Consider the following 21,296-nt stretch of genomic DNA (forward strand, 5'->3'; position numbering starts at 1 on the left):
TGTGTTATGGTGTGTTCTTACCCATCTAGCTCTGCGGTCTCGATGTAACAGAGGCTATGAGGCTCACTACTGGACAGTAAGAGAAGGTCAGCCTGAAGAGAAACATCAGCTAGCATTAGCATCCGCTAACACACTAGCATTTCTGATAATACCACTCTGTTCCTTCTAGCATGGCCATCTAACAAGGCTAACACATTCCAGAAGCTCTGGCTAACACGCTACTAGTACAGTACATTGAAAGTTAACCTTAGTGTAGAGATTGTTTGGCTGAAATATGAGAGTGCTGTGTGTTACATCGCCTTTATGGAAGCCTTTAAAACCACCATGAATGAATCTCAATACCGGTAAGTGCTTGTATATATATCAAACCATTGCACTGCACCATAAAAAACGTGTTATGACAGAGTACATTACAACAGTTGTAAATGAATCATGACCAGTGTGTGTGTGTGTGTGTGTGTGTGTGTGTGTGTGTGTGTGTGAGTGATACATTATGTTGATGATTGAATGACATACACTTACTGCCACAAACTGGTTATTCTCCAGTTTAATGATATCACCCACTCTTACATTCATCCACTTCTCCTTCTGAAGACTGAGAGAGAAACGAGGGAGGGAGAGAGAGAGAAAGAGAGGGAGGGAGAGAAGGAGGGAGGGAGGGTGAGAGAGAGGGAGAGAGAGAGAGAGACGGAGGGAGGGTGAGAGAGAGGGAGAGAGAGAGGGAGAGAGAGAGAGAGAGAGGCAGAGAGAGAGAGAGAGGTAGGTAGGTAGGTAGGTAGGTAGAAAGAGGAACTAAATTATAAATAGAAACAGCTTACGATATGTAGATAAATGTCTGTATTTATGAGTGTAGACTGGACTAGATTAATGTCTGTATTTATGAGTGTAGACTGGACTAGATGACTGTCTGTATTTATGAGTGTAGACTGGACTAGATGACTGTCTGTATTGCTCAGTGTAGACTGGACTAGATGCCTGTCTGTACTAATGAGTGTAAACTGGACTAGATGACTGTCTGCATTGCTGAGTGTAGACTGGACTAGATGACTGTCTTTATTGCTGAGTGTAGACAGGACTAGATGAATGTATGTATTTCTGAGCGTAGACTGGACTACATAACTGTCTGTATTAATGAGTGTAGACTGGACTAGACTGTCTTTATTGCTGATTAGAGACTGGACTAGATAACTGTCTGTATTGCTGAGTGTAGACTGGACTAGATGCCTGTCTGTATTAATGAGTGTAGACTGGACTAGATTAATGTCTGTATTGCTGAGTGTAGACTGGACTAGATGCCTGTCCTTATTGCTGAGTGTAGACTGGACTAGAGGACTGTCTGTACTGCTGAGTGTAGACTGGACTAGATGTCTGTCTTTATTGCTGATTAGAGACTAGACTAGATGAATGTCTGTATTGCTGAGTGTAGACTGGACTAGATGTCTGTCTTTATTTCTGAGTGTAGACTGGACTAGAGGACTGTCCTTATTGCTGAGTGTAGACTGGACTAGAGGACTGTCTGTATTGCTGAGTGTAGACTGGACTAGATGAATGGCTGTATTGCTGAGTGTAGACTGGACTAGATGAATGGCTGTATTGCTGAGTGTAGACTCTACTAGATGACTGGCTGTATTGCTGAGTGTAGACTGGACTAGATGACTGTCTGTATTGCTGAGTGTAGACTCTACTAGATGACTGTCTGTCTTGCTGAGTGTAGACTGGACTAGAGGAGACTTACGAGCCGTGGATGACGACCTGAGACTGCCGGTTGTTCACCTGGTTGTCACTCTTGTGACGGAACTGAAGGAGACAAGAATTTACATGTTTTTCTCTCCGAATAGTATGTGTTTTGAATAGTGTAAGTTAGGACAGTTACAATTATCAACCAACAATTACGGACAAAAACTTCAAAATAATAGTCATGATCTGCCCATCTTAAGACATTTATTTTAGGAGACGGGGCATTCAACTTTATATTCAACTAGATACAGTTCACCCAATAGCAGTTTTTCATTTTACATGGGTAAAGCTGGTAATCATTTTACATGAAGTGGGTAAAGCTGGTAATCATTTTACATGAAGTGGGTAAAGTTGGTAATCCTTTTACATGAAGTGGGTAAAGCTGGTAATCATTTTACATGAAGTAGGTAAAGTTGGTAATCATTTTACATGAAGTGGGTAAAGCTGGTAATCATTTTACATGAAGTGGGTAAAGTTGGTAATTATTTTACATGAAGTGGGTAAAGCTGGTAATCATTTTACATGAAGTGGGTAAAGTTGGTAATCATTTTACATGAAGTGGGTAAGGTTGGTAATCATTTTACATGAAGTGGGTAAAGCTGGTAATCATTTTACATGAAGTGGGTAAAGTTGGTAATCATTTTACATGAAGTGGGTAAAGCTGGTAATCATTTTACATGAAGTGGGTAAAGTTGGTAATTATTTTACATGGGTAAAGTTGGTAATCATTTTACATGAAGTGGGTAAAGTTGGTAATCGTTTTACATGAAGTGGGTAAAGTTGGTAATTATTTTACATGGGTAAAGTTGGTAATCATTTTACATGCAGTGGTTAAAGTTGGTAATTATTTTACATGGGTAAAGTTGGTAATCATTTTACATGAAGTGGGTAAAGTTGGTAATCGTTTTACATGAAGTGGGTAAAGTTGGTAATCATTTTACATGAAGTGGGTAAAGCTGGTAATCATTTTACATGAAGTGGGTAACGTTGGTAATCATTTAACATGAAGTGGGTAAAGTTTGTAATCATTTTACATGAAGTGGGTAAAGTTGGTAATCATTTTACATGAAGTGGGTAAAGCTGGTAATCATTTTACATGAAGTGGGTAAAGTTGGTAATTATTTTACATGGGTAAAGTTGGTAATCATTTTACATGAAGTGGGTAAAGTTGGTAATCATTTTACATGAAGTGGGTAAAGTTGGTAATCATTTTACATGAAGTGGGTAAAGTTGGTAATTATTTTACATGGGTAAAGTTGGTAATCATTTTACATGAAGTGGGTAAAGTTGGTAATCATTTTACATGAAGTGGGTAAAGTTGGTAATCATTTTACATGAAGTGGGTAAAGTTGGTAATTATTTTACATGGGTAAAGTTGGTAATCATTTTACATGAAGTGGGTAAAGCTGGTAATCATTTTACATGGGTAAAGTTTGTAATCATTTTACATGAAGTGGGTAAAGTTGGTAATCATTTTACATGAAGTGGGTAAAGTTGGTAATCATTTTACATGAAGTGGGTAAAGTTGGTAATTATTTTACATGGGTAAAGTTGGTAATCATTTTACATGAAGTGGGTAAAGCTGGTAATCATTTTACATGAAGTGGGTAAAGTTGGTAATCATTTTACATGAAGTGGGTAAAGCTGGTAATCATTTTACATGAAGTGGGTAAAGTTGGTAATCGTTTTACATGAAGTGGGTAAAGTTGGTAATCATTTTACATGAAGTGGGTAAAGTTGGTAATCATTTTACATGAAGTGGGTAAAGCTGGTAATCATTTTACATGAAGTGGGTAAAGCTGGTAATCATTTTACGTGAAGTGGGTAAAGTTGGTAATCATTTTACATGAAGTGGGTAAAGCTGGTAATCATTTTACATGAAGTGGGTAAAGCTGGTAATCATTTAACATGAAGTGGGTAAAGCTGGTAATCATTTTACATGAAGTGGGTAAAGTTGGTAATCATTTTACATGAAGTGGGTAAAGCTGGTAATCATTTTACATGAAGTGGGTAAAGTTGGTAATCATTTTACATGAAGTGGGTAAAGTTGGTAATCATTTTACATGAAGTGGGTAAAGTTGGTAATCATTTTACATGAAGTGGGTAAAGCTGGTAATCATTTTACATGAAGTGGGTAAAGTTGGTAATCATTTTACATGAAGTGGGTAAAGTTGGTAATCATTTTACATGAAGTGGGTAAAGTTGGTAATCATTTTACATGAAGTGGGTAAAGTTGGTAATCATTTTACATGAAGTGGGTAAAGTTGGTAATCATTTTACATGAAGTGGGTAAAGCTGGTAATCATTTTACGATCAGAAAGGCACAGTCGGGAGAAGCTTCATTTTCCAAAGTTCCAAACGGTCAGAACCATTTGTTTTTGAGACAGGGGTTTCACCAAAGCTGTGTTGTAATCATTAGGTCGTCACAGCACATTTTACAGACGCATTATGATGCATTTCAAGCTCTAAAGATTATTCAACCAAAATTACAATTATAATAATAACCATTTCCATTTGCATGAAAATGTATTGTTACCCCAAATTCCATAATCGTCACAGCCCTAGTGTGTGTGTGTGTGTGTGTGTGTGTGTGTGTGACAGACACTCACGTAGTCGTCAGTGGCATCCTTTACTGCAGTGATGCTGAGCACCAGGACTAAAGGCACTATGGTGGTGAACCAGGAGAGAGACGAGATCTGAGGAATCAACTGGAGAGAGAGAGAGGGAGGGAGGGAGGGAGGGAGAGAGAGAGAGAGAGAGAGAGAGAGAGAGAGAGAGAGAGAGAGAGAGAGAAAAGTGAGTGAGTGAGAGAGAAAGAGAGAGGTAGGGAGAGAGAGAGGAGGGAGGAAGGGGAGAGAGAGGGAAACAGAGAGTGAGGGGGCAGGAGGAAGGAGCGGGAGGGAGAGAGAGAGGGAAACAGAGAGTGAGGGGGCAGGAGGAAGGAGAGGGAGGGAGAGAGAGAGGGAAAAAAGAGAGCGGTAGGGGCAGGAGAAAGGGGAGGAAGAGAGAGAGGAGGGAGGAAGGGGAGCGAAAGAGAGGAGAGCGAGAGGAGGGAGGAAGGGGAGAGAAAGAGAGGAGAGCGAGAGGAGGGAGAAAGGGTAGGAAGAGCGAGAGGAGGGAGGAAGGGGAGAGAAAGAGAGGAGAGCGAGAGGAGGGAGAAAGGGTAGGAAGAGAGAGAGGAGGGAGGAAGGGGAGAGAAAGAGAGGAGAGAGAGAGGAGGGAGAAAGGGGAGGAAGAGAGAGAGGAGGGAGGAAGGGGAGAGAAAGAGAGCGAGAGGAGGGAGGAAGGGGAGAGAAAGAGAGGAGAGTGAGATGGGATGGGAGGTAAAACAAAGAAAGAAAAGAAAGCAGTCTCTATGATGTACCTGCTGTGTCCTTCAGTGTGGTGAAAACTGATAGCCTCTCTTTCTCCCCTCCCCACTCATCTCCACCCCACCCCCCTTTACAGCACCCCTGTCTTCACTTCCTCTCCCTCCATTGTTTTATCCCCGTCTCTCTCTGCCCTCCCCATACCTCCATTTCCTCTCCCTCCATTGCTTTATCCCCGTCACTCTCTGCCCTCCCCATACCTCCACTTCCTCTCCCTCCATTGCTTTATCCCTGTCTCTCTCTGCCCTCCCCATACCTCCACTTCCTCTCCCTCCATTGCTTTATCCCCGTCACTCTCTGCCCTCCCCATACCTCCACTTCCTCTCCCTCCATTGCTTTATCCCTGTCTCTCTCTGCCCTCCCCATACCTCCACTTCCTCTCCCTGCTTCCATCTTACCTGCAGTATGAGCAGAAAGAGGAAGTAGGTGTTGGCCACTTCCTGGAACTGTTCAAACAGGTTGACGGGCAGAAAGGTGATGACGTTGTACTTAGACGTCACAATACAGTTACTCTGAGAGAGATAGAGAGCGAGAGAGAGAGATAAAGAGAAATAAAGAGAGATAAAGAGATAAAGAGAAGGGGGAATAGAGGAAGGTATGCTCTAAATGTGAAATACTAATTACTACAAAAATAGAAAATGTTGGTCTATGATTAGTCATGTAATGTACTTAAACATAAATACACATATATAATCATGTACGCACACAAACACACAAACTATCTCTCTTACCGCATACTGAAACTTCTCGTTGTATTCTCTGTCATTGGCCCGAACCCTCCTCTCCTCCTCTGGTGAAACACACACAACACAACTGTGAGACAGACAACACATAACTTTGAATAACACAACTCTAAAACATCTTAACCAAAAATATCTTTGGGATAACACACAGATTCCCTGCCAGGGACCTTGCCTTTGTGTGTGTGTTTGTAAGAGGGTGATTATCCCAGGCCGAGTCCATATCACTAATTCATCAATACAGATGTTCTATGTTAATTTGATCCCTCTGTGGTCACAGGGAATTTTCCTGTGCAGCAGGAAAGGCACATTTTCAGTGTATTCAAGGTTTAAAAAGGCTTTTAAATGTTGTCATTTCCACTTTAAAATGTCAGACTTAACAAAAAATGTATCAACCTCTACAAAAATGTCTATTAATTATATTCCACATAATAATTCACAGTTCCTGTTGCTGCAGGATTATTGTCCTGCTGTGAGAAACTGGTCAGATTAGCATAGAACATCTGTAACTACAGTCTGTGTTGGGACAGAAAAAGAGAGATGGAGAGAGGTTGATTTTGCCTATCTAATTAACATATACAGTACAACCAAATCAATATAGAGCTACACATGCACATGCACACGCACACGCACACACACACACACACTGACTGGCAGGTCAATCACGTTGTAAGAGGAATTAGCTCTGTTTGGCTGGTGCTTCTGAACATGAACAACCCAACAGGCTCAGACCAGACACAGTTAACCCACCACTGGAGGGTGATCTTTGCGTCACTAAGGAAATAAACAGGCCATGACTCTGTAGAGGTCAGCTGAGGTGAATGTATACCTTGAGGTGAGGTGAATGTGTACGTTGAGTTGAGGTGAATGTGTACGTTGAGGTGAGTTGAATGTATACCTTGAGCTGAAGTGAATGTGTACGTTGAGTTGAGGTGAATGTGTACGCTGAGGTGAGGTGAATGTATACCTTGAGCTGAAGTGAATGTGTACATTGAGGTGAATGTATACCTTGAGCTGAAGTGAATGTGTATGTTGAGTTGAGGTGAATGTGTACGTTGAGGTGAATGTGTACCTTGAGGTGAGGTGAATATGTACGTTGAGGTGAATGTGTACGTTGAGGTGAATGTATACGTTGAGGTGAATGTGTACGTTGAGGTGAATGTGTACGTTGAGGTGAATGTGTACCTTGAGGTGAGGTGAATGTATACGTTGAGGTGAATGTATACCTTGAGCTGAAGTGAATGTGTACGTTGAGTTGAGGTGAATGTGTACGTTGAGGTGAGGTGAATGTATACCTTGAGGTGAGGTGAATGTATACCTTGAGCTGAAGTGAATGTGTACATTGAGTTGAGGTGAATGTGTACATTGAGGTGAATGTGTACGTTGAGGTGAATGTGTACCTTGAGGTGAGGTGAATGTGTATGTTGAGTTGAATGTATACGTTGAGCTGAGGTGAATGTATACGTTGAGGTGAATGTATACGTTGAGGTGAATGTGTACGTTGAGGTGAATGAATACGTTGAGCTGAAGTGAATGTGTACGTTGAGGTGAATGTATACGTTGAGGTGAATGTGTACCATGAGGTGAATGTATACGTTGAGGTGAATGTGTACGTTGAGGTGAAGTAAATTTATACATTGAGGTGAATGTATACGTTGAGGTGAATGTATACGTTGAGGTGAATGTATACGTTGAGGTGAGGTGAATGTATACGGTGAGTTGAGGTGAATGTGTACATTGAGGTGAATGTATACGTTGAGGTGAGGTGAATCTATACGTTGAGGTGAATGTATACGTTGAGCTGAGGTGAATGTGTACGTTGAGGTGAAGTAAATTTATACATTGAGGTGAATGTATACGGTGAGGTGAATCTATACGTTGAGGTGAGGTGAATCTATACGGTGAGGTGAATGTATACGTTGAGGTGAATGTATACCTTGAAGTGAGGTGAATGTGTATGTTGAGTTGAGGTGAATGTGTATGTTGAGGTGAATGTGTACATTGAGGTGAGGTGAATGTGTACCTTAAGGTGAGGTGAATGTGTACATTGAGTTGAGGTGAACGTGTACGCTGAGGTGAATGTGTACATTGAGTTGAGGTGAATGTGTACGTACGTTGAGGTTTATACGTTAATGAGTATCAGACCTTTATTTTGAAGGCTGTAGTTTGAGTCAGTCAGGTGTTGTTTTTTAACACCACTGGATATGCCTACACTTTGAGGGATTACTCACACCTCAAACTAAAGTCTCATTCCCTCTCTCTAGGAGGATGCTGAAAGCTCCAGCTGTCTCTCTCTCTCTCCCTCTCTCCCTCTCTTTCTGTCTCTCCCTCTCTCTCTCTTTCTCCCTCTCTCACTCACTTTCCCTCTCTTTCACTCTCTCTCTAGGATGCTGAAAGCTCCAGCTCTCCAGCCACTCAAACTCCTCCCTCCATCCCTCACTCTAAATATTAAGAGAATAACTCCCTTCCCCTTAGCAACAGTGCTCTCCCTCTGGTTCTCCATCAACATAGAGAAACTGTATTCTCTCACTCCCCTTCTCTTACTTTCTTTCTCTCTTTCTTTCTTTCTCTTTCTTTCTTTCTTTCCTTCTTCCTCTCTTTCTCTCACTCCCCTTCTCTTTCTTTCTTTCTTTCTCTCTTTCTTTCCTTCTTTCTCTCTCTCTCTCCCTCACTCCCCTTCTCTTTCTTTCTTTCTTTCTTTCTTTCTTTCTTTCTTTCTTTCTTTCTTTCTTTCTCTCTCTCTTTCTCTCTCTCTGTTAAAAGCGTTTTGTGCTGATTGATGCAGTGAATGTTTTGGAGAAACCCTCCCTGCCTCCTTCTCTCCTCTAATATTGATGAGAGCTTTAAAAATGAAATGACTGCTGTTCACCCAGAGTAGAGCACACACACACACACACACACACACACACACACAAACACACACACACACACACACACACCACACAAACACACAGTCACAGGTAGGTCAGTCAAACACTGTCCTGTTTCAGAGGAATCGGAAAAAAGCATACAGTACACACACAGTCACACACCTGCTAACTTCCTTCCTGTTTGTCTCTGTCAGCAGACCAGTCTATAACCAGCCCCTCAACCACACACACACCAGTGGTTTCCTGTGCAGCAGCATGCATGTCAGTCCCTCTAGTCTCATCCTCCTGAGGAATAGCCTTGTTCAGCACTGTCTGACCTACCAAAACACACAGCCCCATCTGACCTACCAAAACACACAGTCCTGTCTGACCTACCAAAATACACAGCCCTGTCTGACCTACTAAAACACACAGTCCTGTCTGACCTACCAAAACACACAGTCCTGTCTAATCTACCAAAACACACAGTCCTGTCTAATCTACCAAAACACACAGTCCTGTCTGGCCTACCAAAACACACAGTCCTGTCTAATCTACCAAAACACACAGTCCTGTCTGGCCTACCAACACACACAGTCCTGTCTAATCTACTAAAACACACTGTCCTGTCTGACCTACCAAGACACACAGTCCTGTCTGATCTACCAAAACACACTGTCCTGTCTGACCTACCAAGAACACAGTCCTGTCTGATCTACCAAAACACACAGTCCTGTCTAATCTACCAAAACACATAGTCCTGTCTGACCTACCAAAACACACAGTCCTGTCTGACCTACTAAAACACACTGTCCTGTCTGACCTACCAAGACACACAGTCCCATCTGACGTACCAAAACACACAGCCCTGTCTAACCTACCGAAACACAGTCCTGTCTGACCTACCAAAACACACAGTCCTGTCTGAACTACCAAAACACACAGTCCCGTCTGACCTACCAAAACACACAGTCCTGTCTGACCTACCAAAATACACAGCCCTGTCTAACCTACTGAAACACACAGTCCTGTCTACCCTACCAAAACACACAGTCCTGTCTGACCTACCAAAATACACAGCCCTACCGAAACACACAGCCCTGTCTAACCTACCGAAACACACAGTCCGATCTGAACTACCAAAACACACAGGCCTGTCTGAACTACCAAAACACACAGCCCTGTCTGAACTACCAAAACACACAGTCCTGTCTAACCTACCGAAACACAGAGTCCTGTCTGAACTACCGAAACACACAGCCCTGTCTGAACTACCAAAACACACAGCCCCATCTGACCTACCAAAACACACAGTCCTGTCTAACCTACCAAAACACACAGCCCTGTCTGATCTACCAAAACACACAGCCCTGTCTGAACTACCAAAACTCACATAGCCCCATCTGACCTACCAAAACACACAGTCCTGTCTGACCTACCAAAATACACAGCCCTGTCTGAACTACCAAAACACACAGCCCTGTCTAACCTACCAAAACACACAGCCCTGTCTGAACTACCAAAACACACAGCCCTGTCTGAACTACCAAAACACTCAGCCCCATCTGACCTACCAAAACACACAGTCCTGTCTAACCTACCAAAACACACAGTCCTGTCTACCCTACCAAAACACACAGCCCTGTCTGATCTACCAAAACACACAGCCCTGTCTGAACTACCAAAACTCACATAGCCCCATCTGACCTACCAAAACACACAGTCCTGTCTGACCTACCAAAATACACAGCCCTGTCTGAACTACCAAAACACACAGCCCTGTCTAACCTACCAAAACACACAGCCCTGTCTGAACTACCAAAACACACAGCCCTGTCTGAACTACCAAAACACTCAGCCCCATCTGACCTACCAAAACACACAGTCCTGTCTAACCTACCAAAACACACAGTCCTGTCTACCCTACCAAAACACACAGTCCTGTCTGACCTACCAAAATACACAGCCCTGTCTGAACTACCAAAACACACAGCCCTCACACTCACTAACATAGTTTATTCACACATTCACACATACACATCCAGTTCACATACATTATACTGTAGACACAATACACATATTACAGTAATATACAACATGCTGGAGCAGAGATGGACCACAAGAAGACATTAACCTAGGCCTCTTTAAACAGTTGATGGACCACAAGAAGACATTAACCTAGGCCCTATATAAACAGTTGATGGACCACAAGAAGACATTAACCTAGGCCCTATATAAACAGTTGATGGACCACAAGAAGACATTAACCTAGGCCCTATATAAACAGTTGATGGACCACAAGAAGACATTAACCTAGGCCCTATATAAACAGTTGATGGACCACAAGAAGACATTAACCTAGGCCCTATATAAACAGTTGATGGACCACAAGAAGATATTAACCTAGGCCCTATATAATCAGTTGATGGACCACAATAAGACATTAACCTAGGCCCTATATAAACAGTTGATGGACCATAAGAAGACATTAACCTAGGCCCTATATAAACAGTTGATGGACCATAAGGAGACATTAACCTAGGCCCTATATAAACAGTTGATGGACCATAAGAAGACATTAACCTAGGCCCTATATAAACAGTGGATGGATGTGTCAACTCTCATACTGTCTCTCATACTGTCAGATCTGTGAGTGTTAAGAGGTCAGTCAGTTATACGACTGTTCCAGGTTTCAGGGCAGGTTAGGGTTAAGAACTGTTCATAATATCTGCAATGGTTTACACAGAGAGAGAGACAGAGAGCGAAAGAGAGCGAGAGAGAAAGAGAAAGAGAGAATGAAAGACAGAGAAAGGGAAAGCAAGAGAGAGAGAGAATGAAAGAGAGAGATTGTGTTACAGTAATGCAGACTTTTATCTCCATTTTATCTATCTGCTGCTTGTTTCTTCCTCCCTGCTGCATCCCTCTCTTCCTCCCTCCACTCCTCTCTCTATCTACATCCCTCTCTTCCTCCCTCCACTCCTCTCTCTATCTACATCCCTCTCTTCCTCCCTCTACTCCTCTCTCTATCTACATCCCTCTCTTCTTCCCTCTACTCCTCTCTCTATCTACATCCCTCTCTTCCTCCCTCCACTCCTCTCTCTACATCCCTCTCTTCCTCCCTCTATCTACATCCCTCTCTTCCTCCCTCTACCCCTCTCTCTATCTACATCCCTCTCTTTCTCCCTCCACTCCTCTCTCTATCTACATCCCTCACTTCTTCCCTCCACTCCTTTCTCTATCTACATCCCTCTATCTACTGTCACGTTCTTTCAAAATCGAACCCAGAAGCAGACCAGGACAAGGAGAGTAGGAAGAAGGTGAGTATTTATTTACAAGTGAATGTGAATGGGTAGATATATCCAGGTGGCGTAGCGGGCAGCGGTGGTGAGTTGATGGGAGTAAATAGGTGGATCCAATGGGGTAGCGGAATCCTCCGACAACCAGGCGGGAATGGGGTAAATGATCCGGGTGAGTAACTGAAGACAGAACAAACGGAGGTACGTTTAAGGCAAGCAATACGTAAAAAACAACAAGTGGTGAGTTGATGGGAGTAAATAGGTGGATCCAATGGGGTAGCGGAATCCTCCGACGACCAGGCGGGAATGGGGTAAATGATCCGGGTGAGTAACTGAAGACAGAACAAACGGAGGTAAGTTTAAGGCAAGCAATAAGTAAAAAACAACAAAACAAATTCTATCCAGCTTGAGGCTGATACTATGGCACAACATACTGTTCATGGCTAACGATCCGGCAGGGAATGGATGTCAGGTCAGAGCTTTTGAAGGGGAGAGGTAATGATCAGGAAAGGTGTGCAGATTACTGATGGGATACAGGTGCGGGTGAACTTCGATCTCCCAACAAGCTAATTCGCCCGGCAACCAGACAGGGTGCATTCCAGGACACCGGAGACACACTCCAGGACAGAAACACAGGCAAACACAGACTCAGGAAGCGGGATTCGTGACATCTACATCCCTCTCTTCCTCCCTCCACTCCTCTCTCTGTCCATCCCTCTCTCCTTCCTCCAGCTCTCTTACTCTGAAGGTCGTTGTGTTGTTTCTTTGGTCAGCGTCTGAAATAAATCTGTAGCCAGTCTGCATTAACCCCTGTTGCCCACATAACAGCCCCATGCCCGCTGGCAGACAGGTAGGTTGGACACATAACAGCCTCATGCCCACTGGCAGGCAGGTAGGTTGGTCACATAACAGCCCCATGCCCGCTGGCAGGTAGGTAGGTTGGTCACATAACAGCCCCATGCCCGCTGGCAGGCAGGCAGGCAGGCAGGTTGGTCACATAACAGCCCCATGGCCACTGGCAGGCAGGTAGGTTGGACACATAACAGCCCCATGCCCACTGGCAGGCAGGTAGGTTGGTCACATAACAGCCCCAAGCCCACTGGCAGGCAGGTAGGTTGGTCACATAACAGCCCCATGCCCACTGGCAGGCAGGTAGGTTGGACACATAACAGCCCCATGCCCGCTGGCAGGCAGGTAGGTTGGACACATAACAGCCCCATGCCCGCTGGCAGGCAGGTAGGTTGGACACATAACAGCCCCATGCACACTGGCAGGCAGGTAGGTTGGTCACATAACAGCCCCATGCCCGCTGGCAGACAGGTAGGTTGGTCACATAACAGCCCCATGCCCGCTGGCAGACAGGTAGGTTGGACACATAACAGCCCCATGCCCGCTGGCAGACAGGTAGGTTGGTCACATAACAGCCCCATGCCCGCTGGCAGACAGGTAGGTTGGACACATAACAGCCCCATGCCCGCTGGCAGACAGGTAGGTTGGTCACATAACAACCCCATGCCCGCTGGCAGGCTGGTCCACATAACAGCCCCATGCCCGCTGGCAGACAGGTAGGTTGGACACATAACAGCCCCATGCCCGCTGGCAGGCAGGTAGATGGACACATAACAGCCCCATGCCCGCTGGCAGGCTGGTCCACATAACAGCCCCAAGCCTGCTGGCAGACAGGTAGGTTGGTCACATAACAGCCCCAAGCCTGCTGGCAGACAGGTAGGTTGGTCACATAACAGCCCCATGCCTGCTGGCAGACAGGTAGGTTGGTCACATAACAGCCCCATGCCCACTGGCAGACAGGTAGGTTGGTCACATAACAGCCTCATGCCCGCTGGCAGACAGGTAGCCTCCAGCCACAGTGCCGCTCAGAGCTACGCAGCAGGAAGCTCCAGCCTCCAGCCACAGTGCCTCTCAGGGCTACGCAGCAGGACGCTCCAGCCTCCAGCCACAGTGCCTCTCAGAGCTACGCAGCAGGACGCTCCAGCCTCCAGCCACAGTGCCTCTCAGAGCTACGCAGCAGGACGCTTCATCCTCCAGCCACAGTGCCTCTCAGAGCTACGCAGCAGGACGCTTCATCCTCCAGCCACAGTGCCTCTCAGAGCTACGCAGCAGGACGCTCCAGCCACAGTGCCTCTCAGAGCTACGCAGCAGCATGCTCCAGCCTCCAGCCACAGTACCTCTCAGAGCTACACCACAGGACGCTCCAGCCTCCAGCCACAGTGCCTCTCAGAGCTACGCAGCAGGACGCTCCAGCCTCCAGCCACAGTGCCTCTCAGAGCTACGCAGCAGGATGCTCCAGCCTCCAGCCACAGTGCCTCTCAGAGCTACGCAACAGGACGCTCCATCCTCCAGCCACAGTGCCTCTCAGAGCTACGCAGCAGCACGCTCCAGCCACAGTGCCTCTCAGAGCTACGCAGCAGGACGCTCCAGCCTCCAGCCACAGTGCCTCTCAGAGCTACGCAGCAGGACGCTCCATCCTCCAGCCACAGTGCCTCTCAGAGCTACGCAGCAGGACGCTCCAGCCTCCAGCCACAGTGCCTCTCAGAGCTACGCAGCAGGACGCTCCATCCTCCAGCCACAGTGCCTCTCAGAGCTACGCAGCAGGACGCTCCAGCCTCCAGCCACAGTGCCTCTCAGAGCTACGCAGCAGGACGCTCCAGCCACAGTGCCTCTCAGAGCTACGCAGCAGGACGCTCCATCCTCCAGCCACAGTGCCTCTCAGAGCTACGCAGCAGCACACTCCAGCCTCCAGCCACAGTGCCTCTCAGAGCTACGCAGCAGGACGCTCCATCCTCCAGCCACAGTGCCTCTCAGAGCTACGCAGCAGGACAATACAGAAGCACATTATCCAGCCTTTAAACCTCTTTACTGGGACACAGAGACATCTACAGCATAGGAACTAGGTTAGAGCAAGGCCTGGAGGATTCTACAAGCTACTATCATCCTGTTGAGAGGATGTGTGTGTGAGTGAAGGCATGATGTATGGATCTGTGTTACCATGAGAGAGGCAGATCCACAGCAGAGCTCTCTCTCCTTCTCTCTCACTCTCTCCCTCTTGTCCCCTTCTCCCCTTTCTCTCTCTTTCTCTAGACATGACGGCACCAGCCACAAAATCCTGACGCACCAGTTCTTAGACTCACCCCGTGGCCACACACATTCACACACACCAACACACATGCACTATTCTATCTACACACACATTCACACACACCAACACACATGCACTATTCTATCTACAAACACATTCACACACACCAACACACATGCACTATTCTATCTACACACACACATTCACACACACCAACACACATGCACTATTCTATCTACACACACATTCACACACACCAACACACATGCACTATTCTATCTACACACACATTCACACACACCAGCACATGCACTATTCTATCTACACACACATTCACACACACCAGCACATGCACTATTCTATCTACACACACATTCACACACACACACACACACACACACACACACACACACACACACACACACACACACACACACACACACACACACACACACACACACACACACACACACACACACACCAACACACCAACACACACTATTCTATCTACACACACATTCAATGTTCTATCTAGTGGGTTGTATTCTGCTGCCTGGTCTTGTAGATGTTCCCTAACTGAACCCTGAGGACGGTCTGTCGAATACTGTCCCATTGTTTACTTTGTAAATCTCAAGAAAACCAGATGGGCCAATAAATGAAAGAACTGTCGCTACATCCAGTGACTGACATGCTCTGTACAGAAGTCTAGGTAATTGATAAATACTGTATAACCAGATGCTACTGAAGCACAGCAGGAAGGGTACGTAATGAGGACTGACAGAGAGACAGAGAGGTAGAGAGAGAGAGAGAGAGAGAGAGGTAGAGAGAGGTAGAGAGAGAGAGAGAGAGGTAGAGAGAGAGAGAGGTAGAGAGGTAGAGAGAGAGGTAGAGAGAGGTAGAGAGAGGTAGAGACAGAGAGAGAGGTAGAGAGGTAGAGAGCGAGAGAGAGAGAGGTAGAGGTAGAGAGAGAGGTAGAGAGAGAGAGAAAGAGAGAGAGAGAGGGAGAGACAGAGAGAGAGAGATGGAGAGGTATAGAGGTAGAGAGAGAGAGAGGGAGAGGTAGAGAGAGGTAGAGGTAGAGAGAGGTAGAGAGAGAGGTAGAGAGAGAGAGAGAGAGAGAGAGAGAGAGGGAGAGGTAGAGAAAAGCACGGGGTGGTGTCTCACCACCCCGGGCTTGTCTCACCGCCCCGGGCTGTCTCACCGCCCCGGGCTTGTCTCACCGCCCCGGGCATGTCTCACCGCCCCGGGCTGTCTCACCGCCCGGGCTGTCTCACCGCCCCGGGCTTGTCTCACCGCCCCGGGCTGTCTCACCGCCCCGGGCTTGTCTCACCGCCCCGGGCTTGTCTCACCGCCCCGGGCTTGTCTCACCGCCCCGGGCTGTCTCACCGCCCCGGGCTGTCTCACCGCCCCGGGCTTGTCTCACCGCCCCGCGCTGTCTCACCGCCCCGGGCTTGTCTCACCGCCCCGCGCTGTCTCACCGCCCCGGGCTGTCTCACCGCCCCGGGCTTGTCTTACCGTCCCGGGCTTGTCTTACCGCCCCGGGCTTGTCTCACCGCCCCGGGCTGTCTCACCACCCCGGGCTTGTCTCACCGCCCCGGGCTTGTCTCATCGCCCCGGGCTGCTCAGACAGGGACATTAGTCACACACTGAGGGCCTCATGAATGTCATGACATTCTTTTCTATTAACTATCATTCATTATGGGCCTAATGAGCAACATACAATTAACACTGTCAGTCCACAGCAGTAGTTATGTCTCTCAAGAACAGGGTACTGAATCCTTGTCAACGGGACAGAGTATTCAGTCCAGCATTCTACAATGACAGATGAGGTTGTTAAAAGCTCCATCTGTGTGTGTGTGTGTGTGTGTGTGTGTGTGTGTGTGTGTGCCAGCCACTGACAGCGTTGAGAGGTAGAGTGTTGGCTGACAGTGACTGGTCAGGCGTGAAATGACAGGCACTGAGAGTCAGTGAAGCGTGCGAGTGTGAACCAAATCCATACAAGGTTAGACAGAGGAGTGGACTGGTGACGGAGTGACAGGTAGATATGGATGAGGCTTCACACAGACACATAAACACACACACAATGATGCAGATATGGAGATGGGGGACACTGCAGAGATGTGAGAAATCATGAGATGAGAGGGACTGAATACTGACACCAGATGAGATGTAGAATGGTTTATTCACATAGCAAGGAGATCCTGTCTGTCATCAGACAGAACACAATAAATCATATAGATGGAAGCTACAGCACATTTCCCCATCCAATGAACAAACAGGCACACACTGCATATAAAACAGATGACTGACGTGACTGTGGCAAACAGAAGTACCTGTCCACGTCTTCTTGGTTTTAGCAGCTAGTCCTTGTTGTTTCTTCTGTTGCAGTGGAAGAACGATGGGGAACCACTTTTCAGGAATATCTTTGGGGATAGTCATCCTGACTCTCTTCCTTAACCTAACAGGGACTAACGGAGTTAATCGGTCGATAGGTTTTCCCCGGTTCTGCTGAGCATCTTGCGCAGAGACAGACGCTCCGGGAGCTGCACCGAACACTCTTGGTCCAGTCCTGTCCCGTCTGCGTTTCCGGTTATAGATTAGGAGTGTGTCATACCATTACCGCTTCTCTCCCCCTCCCCCTCTCACCCTCTCTCTCTCTCACGTCTCTCTCTCTCTCTGCTGCAGAACCACTGAGGTCATTGGCTGTGATGCTGTGCTGCCAGCTCCACTTTCTCTGTGATGCTGTGCTGCCAGCTCCACTCTCTCTGTGATGCTGTGCTGCCAGCTCCACTCTCTCTGTGATGCTGTGCTGCCAGCTCCACTCTCTCTGTGATGCTGTGCTGCCAGCTCCACTCTCTCTGTGATGCTGTGCTGCCAGCTCCACTCTCTCTGTGATGCTGTGCTGCCAGCTCCACTCTCTCTGTGATGCTGTGCTGCCAGCTCCACTCTCTCTGTGATGCTCTGCTGCCAGCTCCACTCTCTCTGTGATGCTGTGCTGCCAGCTCCACTCTATCTGTGATGCTGTGCTGCCAGCTCCACTCTCTCTGTGATGCTGTGCTGCCAGCTCCACTCTCTCTGTGATGCTGTGCTGCCAGCTCCACTCTCTCTGTGATGCTCTGCTGCCAGCTCCACTCTCTCTGTGATGCTCTGCTGCCAGCTCCACTCGCTCTGTGATGCTGTGCTGCCAGCTCCACTCTCTCTGTGATGCTGTGCTGCCAGCTCCACTCTCTCTGTGATGCTGTGCTGCCAGCTCCACTCTCTCTGTGATGCTGTGCTGCCAGCTCTACTCTCTCTGTGATGCTGTGCTGCTCTCGCTCTGTGATGCTGTGCTGCCAGCTCCACTCTCTCTGTGATGCTGTGCTGCCAGCTCTACTCTCTCTGTGATGCTGTGCTGCTCTCGCTCTGTGATGCTGTGCTGCCAGTTCCACTCTCTCTGTGATGCTGTGCTGCCAGCTCCACTCTCTCTGTGATGCTGTGCTGCCAGCTCCACTCTCTCTGTGATGCTGTGCTGCCAGCTCCACTCTTTCTGTGATGCTGTAAGTGGTGCCTTCATGTCACTATGAATGAGATGCTGACGGTGCCGTTACCACACTGTAAATGACTGGAACCTGAAGTAGCAGCATCTTCATCGGAGCCTGTCGCCAAGTCTAATGATGGAACGTTGTATTTCCTTTCAACAGTCTAAAGACCAATTGTTTGAATGTAGGGGGCATCAGAACGTTATGCGATAGAACCTTTAGTCCTCACGACTCTGATTCCACTGATTAACTTTAGTCATGTTAAATAACATTACACGACACTGTAATAAAGTGATTCATATGATGATATTGGGAATTGGATACAGGACATCTTCAACGTGGGGCAGCAGGGTAGCCTAGTGGTTAGAGCGTTGGACTAGTAACCGGAAGGTTGCAAGTTCAAATCCCCGAGCTGACAAGGTACAAATCTGTCGTTCTGCCCCTGAACAGGCAGTTAACCCACCGTTCCTAGGCTGTCATTGAAAATAATAATTTGTTCTTAACTGACTTGCCTAGTAAAATAAAGGTTAAAAAATAAATAATAATAATAATAAAAAAACCTGCATTATTGGACATTATAGTGCTACTGCATTATTGGGTACCCTAATCAATTCCTTGGACGTGCCTTCCCTGGCACCAATTACATAAACATTGTCCTCCTCACAATAACACAGACAAGCTGTCTGCATTACATAATCACCAAGGCTGTCCGTTTGCAGAGGGTTTCAACCAATAGCAGGCTGTCGTTGATGTTGTCAGGGCAACTGCCTCTGCAGAGGTGTGAGAGAAGCAAGTCACTGCAGGGAGAAACTGGGTGCCATCTTGGATCTAGTGCTGTGCTGGCATACGGAGCCAAGGTGACTCTCACAGCAGCCCAGTTGCCTGAGTGTTGGTAAGGAATGGGAGAAACTGCAGCGGGGATAAAGAGTCCTGGGCACGTGCCGTGTGTGGGGAGTCTCGTGGCATTAGAGGACACATCCAGACACACTTCTCTCTCACACATTCACACACACACACGTGCTGCCATAGATCCATAAAAAGGCTTTTAACATTCCCTCGCTGTTGAACTGTGGCATAAAGTAAACACTCGGCAGATGACCTTGGCTTGGGCATGTAATTCCAGAAACATGTGCTTAGAGCCTCTCCAGTACCTGCTGTCTGCTTCTCTGACCTACTGTTCTGAATACAGCCTCTACAGTACCTGCTGTCTGCTTCTCTGACCTACTGTTCTGAATACAGCCTCTATAGTACCTGCTGTCTGCTTCTCTGACCTACTGTTCTGAATACAGTCTCTACAGTACCTACTGTCTGTCTGCTTCTCTGACCTACTGTTCTGAATACAGTCTCTACAGTATCTGCTGTCTGCTTCTCTGAACTACTGTTCTGAATACAGTCTCTACAGTACCTGCTGTCTGCTTCTCTGACCTACTGTTCTGAATACAGTCTCTACATTACCTGCTGTCTGCTTCTCTGACCTACTGTTCTGAATACAGTCTCTCCAGTACCTACTGTCTGTCTGCTTCTCTGACCTACTGTTCTGAATACAGTCTCTACAGTACCTGCTGTCTGCTTCTCTGACCTACTGTTCTGAATACAGTCTCTACAGTACCTGCTGTCTGCTTCTCTGACCTACTGTTCTGAATACAGTCTCTACAGTACCTGCTGTCTGCTTCTCTGACCTACTGTTCTGAATACAGCCTCTCCAGTACCTACTGTCTGTCTGCTTCTCTGACCTACTGTTCTGAATACAGCCTCTCCAGTACCTGCTGTCTGCTTCTCTGACCTACTGTTCTCAATACAGCCTCTACAGTACCTGCTGTCTGCTTCTCTGACCTACTGTTCTGAATACAGCCTCTACAGTACCTGCTGTCTGCTTCTCTGACCTACTGTTCTGAATACAGCCTCTACAGTACCTGCTGTCTGCTTCTCTGACCTACTGTTCTGAATACAGCCTCTCCAGTACCTACTGGCTGTCTGCTTCTCTGACCTACTGTTCTGAATACAGTCTCTACAGTACCTACTATCTGCTTCTCTGACCTACTGTTCTCAATACAGCCTCTCCAGTACCTACTGTCTGTCTGCTTCTCTGACCTACTGTTCTCAATACAGCCTCTACAGTACCTACTGTCTGTCTGCTTCTCTGACCTACTGTTCTGAATACAGTCTCTACAGTACCTGCTGTCTGTCTGCTTCTCTGACCTACTGTTCTGAATACAGTCTCTACAGTACCTACTGTCTGCTTCTCTGACCTACTGTTCTGAATACAGTCTCTCCAGTACCTGCTGTCTGCTTCTCTGACCTACTGTTCTGAATACAGCCTCTACAGTACTTACTGTCTGTCTGCTTCTCTGATCTACTGTTCTGAATACAGTCTCTCCAGTACCTGCTGTCTGCTTCTCTGATCTACTGTTCTGAATACAGCCTCTCCAGTAACTGCTGTCTGCTTCTCTGACCTACTGTTCTGAATACAGCCTCTACAGTACCTGCTGTCTGCTTCTCTGACCTACTGTTCTGAATACAGTCTCTACAGTACCTGCTGTCTGCTTCTCTGACCTACTGTTCTGAATACAGTCTCTCCAGTACCTGCTGTCTGCTTCTCTGACCTACTGTTCTGAATACAGTCTCTCCAGTACCTGCTGTCTGCTTCTCTGACCTACTGTTCTGAATACAGCCTCTACAGTACTTACTGTC

The 21,296-nt window shown here is 46.8% G+C and overlaps 1 protein-coding gene and 1 long non-coding RNA gene across 3 annotated transcripts in view; one reads left to right on the top strand and one right to left on the bottom strand.

Moving 5' to 3' along the window:
- The window catches only part of LOC139420869 (uncharacterized), a 247,742-nt gene that overhangs the window by 74,949 nt on the left and 151,497 nt on the right, over positions 1-21,296 (top strand). The gene's annotated exons all lie outside the window — the stretch shown is intronic.
- LOC139420821 (phospholipid-transporting ATPase ID-like) overlaps positions 1-21,296 on the bottom strand; it is a 151,904-nt gene that overhangs the window by 38,194 nt on the left and 92,414 nt on the right. The window contains exons 1-7 of one of the 2 annotated variants that reach the window (XM_071171134.1): positions 17,421-17,563; positions 5,837-5,895; positions 5,504-5,617; positions 4,347-4,445; positions 1,736-1,797; positions 523-595; positions 22-92 (exon numbers count right to left, since the gene is read on the bottom strand). In XM_071171134.1, the coding sequence (XP_071027235.1) occupies positions 22-92; positions 523-595; positions 1,736-1,797; positions 4,347-4,445; positions 5,504-5,617; positions 5,837-5,895; positions 17,421-17,526 (584 nt within the window). In that variant the 5' untranslated portion in view covers positions 17,527-17,563. Of the gene's footprint in view, positions 1-21; positions 93-522; positions 596-1,735; positions 1,798-4,346; positions 4,446-5,503; positions 5,618-5,836; positions 5,896-17,420; positions 17,564-21,296 lie in introns of those variants that run through there. The other variant, XM_071171142.1, reaches the window with a different exon arrangement.

Source organism: Oncorhynchus clarkii, chromosome 2, assembly GCF_045791955.1.
Source record: "Oncorhynchus clarkii lewisi isolate Uvic-CL-2024 chromosome 2, UVic_Ocla_1.0, whole genome shotgun sequence".
NCBI lineage: Eukaryota > Metazoa > Chordata > Actinopteri > Salmoniformes > Salmonidae > Oncorhynchus > Oncorhynchus clarkii.